General features: G+C 38.1%; 1 protein-coding gene across 1 annotated transcript; it reads left to right on the forward strand.

Moving 5' to 3' along the window:
- Nucleotides 1–868: 868 nt before the first annotated feature.
- LOC139131823 (uncharacterized) lies at nucleotides 869–16,145 on the forward strand. Its single transcript, XM_070698107.1, has 4 exons — nucleotides 869–1,005; nucleotides 5,975–8,665; nucleotides 11,163–11,254; nucleotides 12,823–16,145. Exons 2-4 carry the CDS (start codon nucleotides 6,212–6,214, stop codon nucleotides 13,121–13,123), a joined length of 2,847 nt encoding a protein of 948 aa, XP_070554208.1. The 5' UTR covers nucleotides 869–1,005; nucleotides 5,975–6,211; the 3' UTR covers nucleotides 13,124–16,145.
- The last annotated feature ends 441 nt before the right edge of the window (nucleotides 16,146–16,586 follow it).

The raw sequence follows: 16,586 nt of genomic DNA on the forward strand, positions 1-16,586 counted from the left end.
GTGGACAATTTCTTGCGGACATCAAAACGTGGGTGACCCAACTATTTCAACTTTCGAAAACAGGGTGACCCCCCCCCCCCGAAAACTGTAAGTTAATGATGAAATTTGTGGCTGGTATGATGCTTTGCAAAATATACTTTCAATTTGCAAACATCCGGATATCTCTGATAGGCCTATAGCCTATCTATCTATCTATCTATCTATCTATCTATCTATCTATCTATCTATCTATCTATCTATCTATCTATCTATCTATCTATCTATCTATCTATCTATCTATCTATCTATCTATCTATCTATCTATCTATCTATCTATCTATCTGTATAAACCAATGAGAAAAATCACCCAGGTAGGACTTGAACCCGCGTTTCTAGTAATATATTCACAGCTCCTTAAGACAACTCCTTCGGGAGAATAACCAGTGTAAAATCTGAGTCCGCGTCGAAAATTGCACTGAATAATGTAATTCGTGGCCTGTAGGGTGCAAGTGTGTAGTTCAAAGACACTCGGGCTCCCGTAATCGAGCATTTCAAAAAACATGATGATAACCCCACCCCATATCACGAAAGTCAAAAACAGGGACACACCCCCCCCCCCCATCCACACACACACCCTGCCCGAATGAAGAAACTGACCAGTCCCTTTATAGCACTAAAAATGAGGCTAATACAGCTGGCTACGGTACTTTTCAAAACAACTTACATAAACTATTTGAGAAACACGTATCAGCTTGGACAGCTATATTGTACACTGTGTTGAGGGACATACCCTTGCATACGTTAGCGAACAAGTATGCACTCCACTATTTTTTTCACCGATGAGGGCGTGACAGGGGAATCCCCGAATATCCAGACCAACGTTAACCAGCCCAGCACAGCGTGAATAAATTACCAGCCTGGACGCACCGTTCTGCTCCGACGCCATGATGGAAAATACGGGAGTTTTTCGTGTTTTTGCACCAATTCTTCACTGATCAGTTAATTGATATATTTCCACAGCATTCGGTAAGTACGGAGCCCGAGATCGATTAGAATCGTATCCCATACTCATTATATATATATGCAACAAGTAGTCGTTGTCCCTTTTGACATTTGATTAACACTTACTGAGAAGTGTGAGATACTGAGGTAGGGCTAACCCTTCGTTCGCAATGTACACATACATTGTACCTGTGCATGTATTGCTGCGCAGTTTTAAACCACAATGCGTCAGTGTCGATGACAGCCATGTAACTGCGGTTTCATTACCACATTAAAAGTTACTGTGTTATATTACCATCCAAATAACATTGTCAGCATAACAACAGTACTTTCTACGCTTCGCGTAAAGCAGGTGTTTGTAAAAAGAAGACGTGTGTGGTGATTTGAGTTAATGAGGTTGATATTGAAAGGGTGTCGACGGCACAGGCGCTCGTGGGTTAGGCAGAGTCTAGCTGATCGATCGATCGTCTGCTCGATCAATCGATCCCGGTGCCCTGCTCTGCATTTAGCTCTCTAAAACCGGACACCTACGTTCTATTATGAGACTGCAGAGCACCGAGTGCGCGATCGATTGTTCAAGCTGACCATGGGAGCTGACTGACTACCCAGCCCGTAAGGCGTAAGCACTTGTGGTCGACTCTGCGATTTTCATGATGACTCCTGGTTTTAATTCTTGATTTAAAAGGCAATTATTTAAGTTTTCTCGATAAAAGTTTGAGCAAACGTTTAACGTTGCCGTTTTGAGGCACATACAAAGTTAAAGGGCCATTAGCTGTCACCTATTATGATCTCTGTGCGGATTTGTTTTGTATGTCAGTTGCGATTTCATGTTCTACTCGTCAAGGCATACTGATACACCTGCACCAACTATTTAGCTTGTCAAGACAGTGTTTGTTCGTGTAAAATGCATTGTCATTGTTCACATTTGAATTTGAGTGTGGACCAGTACTCACTTGTCAATAATAACAAAGCAGTGTAGAGGCTGAATACTGTGTCCCTCAACGTGCTTTGCGGGAGTGGAATATGAAAGTAGTGAGCTGACAGGTAGAACGTTCCTCGGGGACACATATGATATTCAGACTCTCAAATTTTTACATTTGTCTTCTGAAATACTACTTGTTGGGCTTCATTTGAAAGCTCTTGGTGTAAGAAAACTTTCACTAGCTTAGCTTTTGGAAATTAGAAAATTTTATTTTTCTCCATACGAGTTAACATAGGAAATGCGGCCATTTTGAATTTTAAATATCCATAAATCTTTGGTTATTTGATTCTCTAGTACCAAATTTGCACACTGACGCCCGATTTTTATTTTTTATTTTGAAAAAGAATGGTTGAAAGATTCATTAAGTAAAGTTTGAGCAAAAGTTTAAGTCTTTCACTTTCGAGGTACATACTACCTTAAAAAACAATAAAGTAGAAAATTTATCAATGGGGTGAAATTACTGGCCTGTTGAGATCTCACACTCTCTGTACTGGACAGATGTACTGGTAGCTTTGGCAGCAAATTGAATGTCAACACAGTAATTATTTTAAATGTAGTTTTACACAGGACCCCTCTGAGGTCCCCCTGGGACTGTGGTTTACAAGGAATCTAAATGAAAAAGAAACCTACACAATAGTGTAATGTTACAAATGTGACCATTAGATTTTGGAAGGAGGTGGTCAACCCAATGGTCCATTGGCATTTTGGAGTGATGACAATATCAAAGTTATAAAGGCAATGTTTTCATGACCACATTTTAAACAGTGCCCTCATCAGAGCTCTCTCATTTGTGGTTCCACAACTTTTGAATTCCTGTATTTTTAAACCATTTGATATTCAACGAGCATCCAGCGTGAACAGATCTGTGCAGAAATTAAAAGACCCATTTATTTGCCCATGTACCATACACCAACTCAACCATGCCTCTGAGAAAATTAAACATGGCTTGTTGATTTTAGTGTGTTTTAAATGTTTTTCATCAATTTGTTTGATTGATTGATCAGTGTAACAATAGTATCAAAATTACACACAAAGAGACTCTTTAATATTAACATAAGAATAACAGGATATTGTGTCATTCAAGGGTCAAAGGTCAGGGCTTGTCAATTTAGGAATGGCATCACCCGTCTATTGACAGTGTTGATGAATGGCATAGAAACACAAAGATTATCTGTCAAAAATGGTACACATGTCAAAAATAATATTCTGGCAGTCCTGATAGGCTAAATGCATAAGAAATGTTCAAGGTCACTAATAATGTATTTTTTCTTGAAATTCAAGTTACTTCATCAAACAGATACATGTACACTCACAACTTTGTCAAAAGTTCCAGACTATTTGTGAATAAAAGGTCTGTTACCTAACAGTAATGTCTTCCGGTGACTAGCAATGGAAAAGTTTTAGGTGCACAGAAAATTTACTGTACCAGGTGAAAGGTCACTTCTTCCGATTCTGTGTGTAGTGTTTGCATTTTGACTTTGTATAGGTTGCCTTTCACAACGACCCTTGACCCATATACAGATCACTTGAAGGGTTTTTGTAGTACCACACCTTTGTGGTATATGAGATAAACTATTGGCATTGCTCTCTGATTATTCATTGCAATGTTGAACCAGAGACTGAAACTAAATCATGACAAATAGGAACACATTGTATTTATGTGACATGTTAAATCATGAAAAAGTGCAATTTCAATGTTAAAGCCCCATAAGCTGTATCTTTATGCACTTTACTTACCAAATAAATACCTTCCAATCTTTGAAGGTACTGTATGTTTTGGATTCCTGTTATTATATATACTAAGCCATGTTGTCTTTGAAAATGTCACTATTTAAATCCTTGGTGATGGATTTGGTTGATTAAATTCAGGCGCTTAATGTGTACATTCTGCTACGGCCATATTTGTGTTACTACTCTTAAATTTAGTTGTTAAGATCTAAGATGTGCTTTCCTTGTGAAAATTATTGGAAAAATGGTGTTCACTGATGTATTTTTGTAAAAGCATTACATTTGTATACTGTTGGAGTTAACACCAGAAAAGAGGTCAGGTTAAATTAAATTTGTGAAATGAAGGCAATTGAATTTCCATATATAGTTGTCAAATATAGGGTGACAAATATTTTTGTGTTGCCGCTTACATATCTCAGAGCGAGATCTATGTTGTTTTTAGCAAAATTTAGTAGCAAATTATAAAGTTGTCAAGTGATTGATTATTGCCTTTATGATATAGCAACAGCCAAACATGTACCGTACATACTACCGGCTAGTAGTTGTACAAAACAGCTAAACATGTACATACTACCAGCTAGTAGTTGTACAAAACAGCTAAACATGTACATACTACCAGCTAGTAGTTGTACTGAACAGCCAAACATGTACATACATGTACTACCAGCTAGTAGTTGTACTGAACAGCCAAACATGTACATACTACCAGCTAGTAGTTGTACTAAACAGCCAAACATGTACATACTACCAGCTAGTAGTTGTACTAAACAGCCAAACATGTACATACCACCAGCTAGTACCAGTAGTTGTACTGAACAGCCAAACATGTACATACTACTGGCGAGTAGTTGTACTAAACAGCTAAACATGTACATACTACCAGTTTAGTAGTTGTACTGAACAGCCAAACATGTACATACTACCAGCTAGTAGTTGTACTGAACAGCCAAACATGTACATACTACCAGCTAGTAGTTGTACTGAACAGCCAAACATGTACATACTACCAGCTAGTAGTTGTACAAAACAGCTAAACATGTACATACTACCAGCTAGTAGTTGTACTAAACAGCCAAACATGTACATACTACCAGCTAGTAGTTGTACTAAACAGCAAACATGTACATACCACCAGCTAGTACCAGTAGTTGTACTGAACAGCCAAACATGTACATACTACTGGCAAGTAGTTGTACTAAACAGCTAAACATGTACATACTATCAGTTTAGTAGTTGTACTGAACAGCCAAACATGTACATACCACCAGCTAGTAGTTGTACTAAACAGCCAAACATGTACATACCACCAGCTAGTAGTTGTACAAAACAGCTAAACATGTACATACTACCAGCTAGTAGTTGTACAAAACAGCTAAACATGTACATACTACCAGCTAGTAGTTGTACAAAACAGCCAAACATGCACATACCACCAGGTAGTAGTTGTACTCAAACAGCTAAACATGTACATACTACCAGCTAGTAGTTGTACACAACAGCTAAACATGTACATACTACCAGCTAGTAGTTGTACAAAACAGCTAAACATATACATACTACCAGCTAGTAGTTGTACTAGATAGCTAAATATGTACATACTTATACTACTAGCTACTTGATAGTTCTAGGCTAAACAGCCAAACGTGCTATTAACAGCTGGTAGTTACAGCGTTGTTGAAATCATGAACAGCTTGGAATTTATCAACTTTTTGTATCTTTATGAAGTATGATGCATACATATGCCGGTACATGGTATGCTCTCTTTTGTAGACAGTACCGTATATACATGTATCATAGCAGTATGTGCAGAACCAATCTTGAATTTTTGGATCAGGTTGGAAGTCATTTGATTTTTGGAAATCATATTGTTACACAAGTTCACATGGAAACCATACTTGTATCTCTGTTTTCAGGGCTCTTCAAATGCGTGCTTTTTTTGTGATAATGCAACATATGGGACATCTTGTGATTCACAGTTTCAACCAAATTGAAGTGATAGTGAGTGACATTCAAACTTGACAGGATAAAGGATGAGGTGTTTGGTGGAAAGGGGCTGGTGCACTGGGAACAAGGGGTATAGAGAGGGTTATACCGGTAGAGGGTTAGAGAGTGTTATGTGCACAGTATACATGTACATCACAGCCAAATGAATGCGTCAGGTCTTATGGCTGTAGTATTTCTTTGACAGGGTTTAGGGGAAATGTGAAATGTCATGTCCTGACAAGAGAAAAGTGAATTTTATTTTTTGTTTTAAGTTCTAAAATGCGTGGTTTTTTTCTGCAGTTTCAGACATACAAGACAAGAATCTACTTTGCAACGAGAGAGGTAAGATGGCTGGAGAAAGGGTCCTTTCGACTATGACATTGCGCCAGATATAATTTCTGTGCACAGTCGGGATAGTGCAATTGTATTGGTAGATGATTACAGAGAAGGGGCAGAGGGAAGTGAAGATGGTCCAGGCAGAGTGCAAGATCATAGCGGCCACTACATGAGCCTGCACCACACCAAGAAATCCAGCAGATGGATTTTGCACATGGCAATATACCAGGTGCTGCTGCCGATAATAATACAGGCACTATGAGCAGTGGTTATCACACTGCGCCATCACATGCAGTACCTTGTGAAGATGATGTCCACTCAAATGGTGCGCGGCCCTTCGATATTGTAGAGTGGATGTCAATGCCACAATCTGACCAAATGGCTGAAATGCCAGCAGGTGCTGATGGTTGGCAACCTCACCTTCAACCTGTGTGTTCACCTCAATGGCAATTTCAACAGCGACAACATCCGGGAGAAAATCAACTGGAAAGACCAAGGGATGATCGATATCATGGTGTGAATCCAGGACAAAGTCAAAGTTTGCTCTGTGATAAAAAACTGTCTCTTCTTCCTTATTTACTTGAACAGCGTAGACAATGTGACTTTTACAAGGCCAATAATGACTCAGCCGCATATAGACAATCTCACTCTCAATATAGGATGCCAAATGCTCCACATCAACCACACCATGCTGACAGATCACAAGGCGATAAACAGTCCCACCACCATCCCCACCCAGGACAAGCAAGACAGCATCATCAGCAGTTTCATGTGCTGAACAGGGTTATGACTGATTCAGAAAAGTCGCCCTTGGATCCATCTCTGAGATCAAGCTCCACAGACATTGAAATGTTGCCTCTGGGACACTGCAGCAGTGAAATACAGGAAGTGTTGCCACAAGGTTTGAATTTTTGCCAACCTGGCCATCAATTTGTGTGCCTACAACAAAGGCGCTTTTACCAGCAGCAACAGGACAGAGAATATCGACGAGACGGAGCAAAGGAGGATAAACCTGAGAGCCAAGGTCCAACTCCAGCTGCAGGACAAAGTCAATATTTACTTGAACAGTGTAGACAACATGATTTTTGCAATGCCCATAGTGACTCATCTTTACATGGACAAGCTGAGACATTGTATAATAGGACTTTTAATTCTCAGTGTACCGGTAGTATGCCAAATGCTCCACATCAACCACACCATGCTGACAGATCACAAGGAGATATACAGCACCACCACCATCCCCAGCCAGGACAAGCAATACAGCATCACCATCAGCAGTTTCATATGCTGGACAAAGCTACATGTATGACTGATTCTGAAAGGTCACCATCTGATTCATCTCTGGGATTCAGCTCCACAGACATTGAAATGGGGCCTCTGAGACACTCCAGCGGTGACAGACAAGAAGAATTGCCGCAAGACTTTCCTCAGCAGAGGCTGCAAGATGAAAGGCATGAAATGCAAACTTTTTTCCATGATACGCAGAATCCTGATCTGAAAGAATTCTTTGTGAATCCTAGTTTGACCGATTCACAGGACAATGAGTCTTTCTTTCTTGAGAACAACAGCATTCCACGTGAAAGTTACAATCCCCAATGTTCTACATTGCATCCCCCTCAATATTGTCAAGTTATAATAACTTCGAATACTGGCAGTTCCACAGACAATCTCAGTTTGCATGGGATTCAATCGCATCCGGCCATCTCAGATGAAACCCCAAAGATGTCTGACAATGTTGATCAGTATGGTGAAACAATGAGAGTAGGTCAGTGGTCAGCTATTGCAGAAGAACAAAGCCATGGGCAGCAGACGCCAATCACAGAACCTTCGATCAAAGAGTATCATACTGGTAGGTCATCAGGTTTGGAGTCTTCATCCGTAACAAGTGACAAGTCAAGTTACAATAACAGTTCAAGGTGCCAATCTTCAGATGATGATGCTGAAAGTTTGCGTGACATTGAACGTCCACCACACCATGAGGCAACGAGACCTCTCATGGATGAACATCAGGGAGTAAAAGTAGTGCAAACAGGTCAAGATGCACACAGGTCAACTTCGAGAAAAAAAATGCCACAACAGTCTGCACGGCAAACCTGTTACCTTGGCAACAATTCCTTGAATATTCAAGGACTAAGCTCAGTTGAATCGCATCAGCAGGGGCACAAACAACATCCATGGCAGAAAGTGGGTGATATGTTTAAGAAGATTCTCCCAAGAAAACGAAGCAAATGTGAAGCCTACAGTAAAGTCAAGCAAAACAAAGGAAAACGGAAAGTGGATGCAGCGTCTACAGCTTCTTCTAGTGTCAGTGAAATGGCCCGCAAGTGTCCGAGTATTGAGGTAGTGGTTGCGTGTGATCGGGACTCTTCAGTGCCCTTTCCGGTTGTGGAGAGAAGAGTAAGTTCATCAATTCCTGAATTTGGATCTAGGCCAAGAAGCAGGACTATTCTGTATCAGAAGAATTCATCTGAACCTGTCCGCATATTCATCACATATGCACTGTCACAGAAGGAATATGCCAGGCAGCTTGCAGACATACTGAGGAGGAACAATTTTGAGGTTAATCTTGACCTCACAAAAGACTGCTATAAGGAGAAGGAGTTTAATAAATTTACCAAAGACAATTACGGATGGAGGAGCAGTATTTATAACTCGGTAAGTTCAAGTTCAGAAAAAACTATGATGCTGTTAGTCTATTGTCTTAAGGTAGATTGCACCTCGGTGATATTCAGACTATTTCAACTTTTATAATATTCTTTTTTACCTACCACTTGTTGGGGCTCATTTTTGGATAGTTTTCATTGGCTTTGTTTTGTGAAATTAGGAATTGTGTTTTTCCCAATAGAAATAACAAAGGGGTGTTGGCCATTTTTAATTTTAAGATGTTGTTAAATATTGGGTAATTTGTTTCTCTTATACCAAGTTTTGCAGGGTGACCCCTGATTTTTATTCCTGATTTTGAAAAAGAATAGTTAAAATTTTGCTTTAGGAAAGTTTGAGCAAAAGTTTAACCCTTTGAGTGCTGTAATTTTTCCCACCAAAATTTTACTGGCACATTTTACCAATTTTTACAAATTTTATAAAATGTTTTGATAATTTTTGACCAAATGGACATTATATTTTATTGGCTACAGTTTTCTATCAAAATTTTTGCAAAACTTTGAGAAATATTGAGTGTATTTTATAAATGCGACAAAAAATGACATTGGCGCTCAGGCATGAACTATCTTCACCCTTTTCTTACCAAGTTCATATTTCACCATCAGGTCAAGTTCATTAAAACTAGTGAAGCACAGTCTGTCCCATTTGATGCATTTTAACAAAAAATTTGAACGCCCCAGAAATCCCAGATACTATTAACATGATTTTCATGGACTAAAGTTGTTTGGGAACAGACCAAGCCAAATGGGTGGAAATGCCGTACGTATGGTTTTGGCTCAATACTGCTTTTCACTGAGTTGACCGATGGGGAAGTGATACTGTCTGGCAGGGAAAGGATTAAAGGGCATGTGATGTTGGTTGTTTCTTCTCCACATTCATGATGTGAATCCCTCATAAGCAATTATCATTATTTTGTTTTAGAAAAGTTGAACTCAAATTTCAAAAAGATGTTTTCTGCAATGCAAATAAGCAGCTTCACTGTTTAATCTGGCCAACCTCTACAAACATATAATCTCTTTATAGTACTGTGGAGAGTAAAGAGCTGAAAAATTTAATCCAAGTCAATCATTATGGTAATTTTGAGTTTACAGTGAAAACATCAAAACATTGAGTAAGAATGAGAGATCTCAATTTGCATATATGCATCCATCATCTCTCTATCTTCAGACACAAACTCTCTTATGGTGTGTCTGACATTTCACCAAAAGTAAACGATCTTTTGCTGTTCCAGTTGTCAAAACTGATTATTACCCCAAGTCTCTGTAGAAACTGCTAATGGTCAATAGGTTCAATCATATTTTTTGTAGACACAAAACCTGCATGGTACGTGCCAACTGATGACTTCTGCTAACACACAACATTTTTTTTAACCTTTGACTTCCATGGTTTGGCCCAAACAGATCGTTATCAATGGTGATATTGTTGACTGTTCACAGAGAATGTGAGGAGAAATAATTAAATGACCCCCTTCATCATTGATTACATATCTTTCACTTCCTATTTAGGCAGTAGGTACATTGTATCGGTAGAAGTGTTATAATATTTCTGGTGTGATAATATCAGCCATTTTTTACTTTCATGTGCAAGCAATTTTTTTCTGTTTGTGCCATTGTACAAAATATTCAACACGTCGGATATTTTTCCCACACATGGAAAATTCCTTTAGAAAAAAAAAACTCATGAAAAATTTATCTGCACAAGAGAGTAAAATGAGTGAGCAAACAGCGTCAAATGAAATTTTGCTCAACTAATTTCTCTCTAGTTCGACAGGCAGTTGTTTAATGTAGACTATCAACAGGTTATTTTAGTGGTGTTGTCTGCATTTAAGGTGTTATGTGCTTCGAAAGTGAAAGACTTAAACTAAATTTGCTCAAACTTTCCTCAAGGAATCTTTCAACAATTCTCTTTCAAAATCAACAACAGAAATTGGTCGCTGTGCAAATTTTTCTACCAGAGAAAATAAATTACCCAAGATTTATTTGAAATTCAAAATGGCTGCTATCCCTGTGTTAAGTCAATGGCGAAAAAATAAAATTTTCAACTTTTGAAAAAGTAAGGTGGTAAAAATGTTTCTTTTACCAAGAGCTTTAATAAACTGTTCTGCAATGGCACTTCTTGGAATTTTGGAACGTCAAACAAACAGATAGATGGATCAACCCTTTTTTGGTCTTCACACCCTCCTGAAATAATCTTGACAGTGTACCAACTTAGTGTGACAGAAGTGTCAGTGTATCTGTATGACAAACAATGTCAATGTATCTATAGGATTACATACATGTATGTGAAAAGTTCTGAAAGGTGACCTCCTCTTGCCACTCATCAGTATCACCTCTGCATTTTAACCATCCTCTTGTGTTACCATTGTGTCAACAGTTTGATCTTGTGAGCTAAAAAATAAATTATCTCATCATGTAAAGAGACTGTGGTGGAAAAACACTGTAAACTTGAAAGGCTGTGTCCTAATCACGATAACTTTTTGTCGTTGATACAGAGTTCATACATCATCGTTCTGTGTTCAAGGGACTACTGCCAAGAAGCTCAGTGTAAAGAGTATGAGTTGGAAGCAACTTGTCTGAGCACAAGGTAGGAAAGCACTTTTTTTTTTGGGGGGGGGGGTTTTCAGGGGGGATGATGGTGAATAATAAAACGAGAGCATAGCACATTAAACCCATTGCATTTCGACTTGGACCAACCCCAGCCCCTTAATCAGAGTTTGGAAGTGCAAAAAAAATCTGAAGCAAACATTATATTTTAACTTTACCTTCAACATAACTCATTGCTGAGGTAATATATTGAAATTTAAGGTACTGTAATGGTCATTTGAATTCGTCATGCACATATGAAATGTTGAAGGTTTTACAGCCACTGAAATGAAACCAGCCATTGCCAATTGCACATGTATATATGTAGTAATTTTCTCTTTAAAAGGGGTAAAAATTCTCTTATATATATATATATATATATATATATATATATATATATATATATATATATATATATATATATATATATATATATATATATATATATATATATATATATATATATATATATATATATATTATAGAACATATTGATTTACATTTATTATAAAGGTTTTCATAAAGATACCACAAAATGCACATACCGATATTAGACTTTCAGTCATAAAACTAGGTGAATTCAGTAAAGTTCTTTGTTCTAGCCTTGCAAAGCTGGTATGTGTTTATTGCTCATGTCAAAAATTTGACAGATATATTGTGATTGATTGTAGCTTTACAGCGTAGGGTCAAATTTATGTATGAACTTTTGTGAGATCAGAGTCGGGGGATTTTGATATTTGCTGGCCTGTTCCCACCGTAGTTTTGACACAAACCCATAGTCTCAATGGTGAGTGTTGAACTGTTCACAGAGAGTTGCTGTGAACAGATTGAATTAAATGAGGAATATCGTAAACCCAATGATTTAGTGCACTTGTGGATGCAAAGTCTCCCTTTACCTAACACAAACAAAAGAAGTTCAAATAAACTGTATTTGATATGATTTTGTTTTTGTTTGCACATGTCTGATATTTATGGCAATGTGAGTACACCATTGGTCACCACAAGCCTGAATTGAGGTCATGTAAAACTTGTACTTTTTACATTAAAAAGTTTCTAAATGTTTACTTCACAGATTGAACTTAGCTCTGTCATACTCTGAAAGAATGTTTATGGTCAGATACATCAACTCTGCAGTGTTTTGTCCATTCAAACACCAGAGAATGTACATGTATATGTTACAGGAACAGTGTGTGTGAAATGACGCCTGACACCAGTACTGGCACCATATTTAATAGGATGCCTTCATATGCCCATCTTGTCTTGAACATTTGCTTTAAGCTCAATTGACCATGCAAAAACCATTTTCTGAGAGGATCTTTCTTATAGTTAAAAAATGGGCCCTCTAAGGATTAATTCATTGATAAAGTTAACCCTTTCACCACCATGGTTTGTCCCAAATCAATTGTTTTCTATGGTAAAGTTGGACCTGTATACAGGGAACTGGGGGTGAAAGGGTTTAGGTAGAATGTACCGGTGGGATAGTTATAACACAGGAAAGGCGGGCAAGTTTTCTTTTAAACATTTGCTTGACTTAGCGTGCCAATCATGATCTTTCTTCTCATCACACAGTTGGTTCTACTGTCAGATGGAGACAGACTTCCACTTGCGGAGGGGGAGGTTCATTCCGGTACTGTCACCAGGATGTGATACATCCTGCGTGCCTTCCTTTCTGAAGACCTGCATACTGGATTGGCCTTGTGACATGGACAAAGAGGATCGCCTCCTGCGGAGGCTGACCAACAGAAGCACAGCACCAAAGCTGGGTGCTCCACTGCCGATAGTTGAAATTACTTTCAACATCAGAAGAGTGAAGGACAGCGATATCAGCTGTACTTCTGCCAATGATGATGCCCGGTCATTTCTCATTTAGAAACTTTGAAAGGATAGGGAAAAAACACAAATCAAGCGTACATGTGTGCTAATATTGAGACAAGTGACTTTTAACAAGTATCATCAATGACATCATCTGTAAGTGGTACTTGTGACAACATCACTGATGACATCATTAGGGTAGGGGTACTTGAAACAGCATCATTGATGACATCACTAGTATACTGGTATTTGAGACAATGTCACTGATGACATCATTAAGATGGGGTACTTGTGACAGCATCACTGATGACATCACTAATACAATGGGTACATGTACTTTCTACGGTGTCACTGATGGCATCATTAGCGTAGGGATACTTGTGACAGCATTTATAATGACATCATTAGCACTGTGTGGTAGTTATGACGTGGCAACAGGTAAACCAGTTGTGTGAAAAGCTCAAACACGTTTAATGACTTTTTTCACTGATTTTGTTGTTAATAGTCATATTAATGACAGTTTCTTGTTCTACCGGTACACTACATGTTGAGATATGCAGTGTTCATCTGTGTCTGTACATGTGTAGACTGCATTAATATTGTTTACAGGTGAATTCTGGTCAAACAACGATAACCTTGCATTTTGTACATGCAGATGTTGTGTTGATGAGCTAAATACGGTAGTTGTTTCAACATTCTTTGGGCCCTAGGACAAGAACTTGCGATTGATATAGAACTTAAGGTAGAATGCGCCTCTGGGACAGATATTTTGACTCTTTCACTTTTCCAATACTTTTCAGATCTACCACCTGTGGGGTATATTTTAAAGCACTTGTTGTAAGAATTTTTTTTTCTGTCTTAGTACTTGGTAAATCCAAAATTTTATTTTTTTCCATAGGGTTAATACAGGGGTGGCAGCCATTTTGAATTTCAAAACCTGTAAATCTTGGGTAATTTGTTTCTCTAGTACCAAAGTTTGCATTGTGACCCCTGATTTTTATTCTTGATTTTGAAAGAGAATTGTTCCAAGATTCCTTGAGGAAAGTTTGAGCTAAAGTTTTAAGTCTTTCACTTTCGAGGCGCATACAACCTTAAAGTAACAGTATAGTGAAAAATCATCAAAACGTTAATAGCTCCCTGTATTAGCTCTTTGGGAAGCAGTTTATTCATGGTGATTGTATGAGATGGGATTTTAAAATAGCTTTTCCTTTGAATCTTCATAATTTCAGCCAGTCTGTTTACAATTTCACTAGTGTTGGATGCCTACCTGTATACTCACAGATACCAAAATTGAGGAAGTATAACCCTCGTCTTGCACCTGCCACAAGTATATATACTGCAAAGTCTTTTGAGTAACTGTTGGCATACCGGCAGTATACCCAATTCCCATAAACATACGTATTTGCAAACTGAGATGCCCTATTGTGCTTTAAACATTTCACCGGTAAATGCTCCTCAAAGTGTTGTCATCAAATTAATTTTTGTTCAGACATACCACAGGGGATAGCTTGTATTTGCTGATTGTTAGATAGATGAGCATGTAAACAACTGTGGTACCTTAAATATTTTATTTTCATTTTGTCAAGAAAGATGGTGTGTATATAATTTTTCTTAAATTAGCTGTTTACATTTAGCCTGTACTAGCTCTCTCTCTCTGTGATGAAAATATTTTCATCCTTACATCCCATTTTCTTGTATATAGCAGTCTAAGACTGCACAGGGAAACAATGGAATTTGGTCAAGCCCTAATGCTGAGATGATGAGAACAATCTAGAGTTAAAGGGTGATGAATTGGTGACCATGCATATATTCGACCCAGGTTTTAGACAAATGAAATGAAACAAGTGGGAAAATGAATAAATGGTCATGACCATTCATTTTCGCGATGGTTTCATGTATCGGGTCTAAAGCTGGGGTCGAATATATGCATGGTCACCCATTCATTCAGTATCTTTCAACATGTCAAACAATATAAGTAGCATCTTGTATCAAACAAAATTCATGAAAAATGGGCGACTTTGTCCCTTTAAGTCAGGGTGTGTCAGAATTATAGCATGCCATAAGTCTTTCAGTTTCTACTTTAGTGCATGAGGACACTTGATAGCCAATTAGATTTCATACAAATCCCTTATTGTGTATCATTAGCTGTAACATTTCAGGTATATTTGAGTACCTTTGTTCTGACTGACGTGAGAAAGTTTGTTGTGCTGACAGAAAGTGATTACACATTGTGTGAATTGGTATGCAGCGCTGATGCCGAAAATATGTAGTAGAAATTCTTAACCCTTTGACAACTATGGTCTAGCCTGGGCCCCATGTATACCAATTGTGTGCGTGGATCTGTTTGCACTGAAATCGGGTGAACAGGTCACACAAACTCACAGTTACACTGACGATATCATACACTCATTCAAAGGTTTTTGAAGTAGCTTTTTGCTTTGTAAATAGTCATTCTTCAACATACCGGTATATGCCATGACTTCAGTGTGACCATACCTACACGTACAGCTATAACAGTGTTAGCCCCATACTTCAAAACAGCAAGACCTGCTATAAATTTACCTACATGTATTAGCCACCGATTCCAAGATTTTCAGCTACAAATATTTCCCAAGCCGTCGCTTGATCAAGAATGTTTTCAGTCTCAAGGTTAATATGCATCAGATCAAGCACTTCTTTCAGTTACAGGTGTATACTTACAAGTATACAATCTATGTACATGAACTGTTGGAAATTTGATTTATAGCATGTATGTTAAAATAAATTGGGGTGGGGGCAAGCTGTGCCCAGCAGTATTATAGAATTTTAGAATGTTATTTTCCAAAACCCAAGTCATCCAATTTTCATGTTGACACATTCATGTTCTTTTAAGAGTACTTTTGATCCATGGTTATTTTTGTAAATGTAAAATATTTCAAGAATTGAAGTAGGATCAGAATGGCGCAAATCTCACCAATACCACCTTGATTTTAAAATTACGAGTTATGAATTATGTAATTAGCATACAGCTGTACAGAGTTGATTTGAAAGTGTATCAGTGTTGACATTTCAATAAAAGGCTGACTACATTGAGTTTAAAATACCATGGTTGCTGTGCTTCAATGTCCAACTTACAAAGACCATCAAGATTGGGTATCAACACTGCAGCAGACACCTGCCCCCAGGAGTGAGAAAAATCGATCGATTCGAGGTCTGCGTGCCCCAAAAAATGAAATGAATAAATCAGACATTGGTTTGTTTGAAGTCCCCACACACCAAATTCGCCTATTCATTATTAGCAAAATCACAGATACCGATACATGACCCCTACATTCCAGAAAGGTCCATAGCAGAAGCGAAGAAAAATCACAAATACAGGCAGAGTCTCAGTCAGTTAAATACAACATTCTGTGGGATTCTGTATTGTAACACTACATGTATGTGTGGTGTGTACATGACTTGCAGTTCAATATACTAAATGGCTTGTTTTTCATCGACTATTGTTCCCATGATCATAGAACCATGGACCTTTTGACCCTACT

The sequence above is a fragment of the Ptychodera flava genome, chromosome 1 (assembly GCF_041260155.1).
Source record: "Ptychodera flava strain L36383 chromosome 1, AS_Pfla_20210202, whole genome shotgun sequence".
NCBI classification, from domain to species: Eukaryota; Metazoa; Hemichordata; class Enteropneusta; family Ptychoderidae; genus Ptychodera; species Ptychodera flava.

Coding starts and splice junctions, on each gene's coding strand:
- LOC139131823 (XM_070698107.1), top strand. CDS start 6,212: ATGGATTTTGCACATGGCAATATACCAGGTGCTGCTGCCGATAATAAT. Junction 8,666..11,162: donor GGAGCAGTATTTATAACTCG/GTAAGTTCAAGT, acceptor TCGTTGATACAG/AGTTCATACATCATCGTTCT. Junction 11,255..12,822: donor GCAACTTGTCTGAGCACAAG/GTAGGAAAGCAC, acceptor CTCATCACACAG/TTGGTTCTACTGTCAGATGG.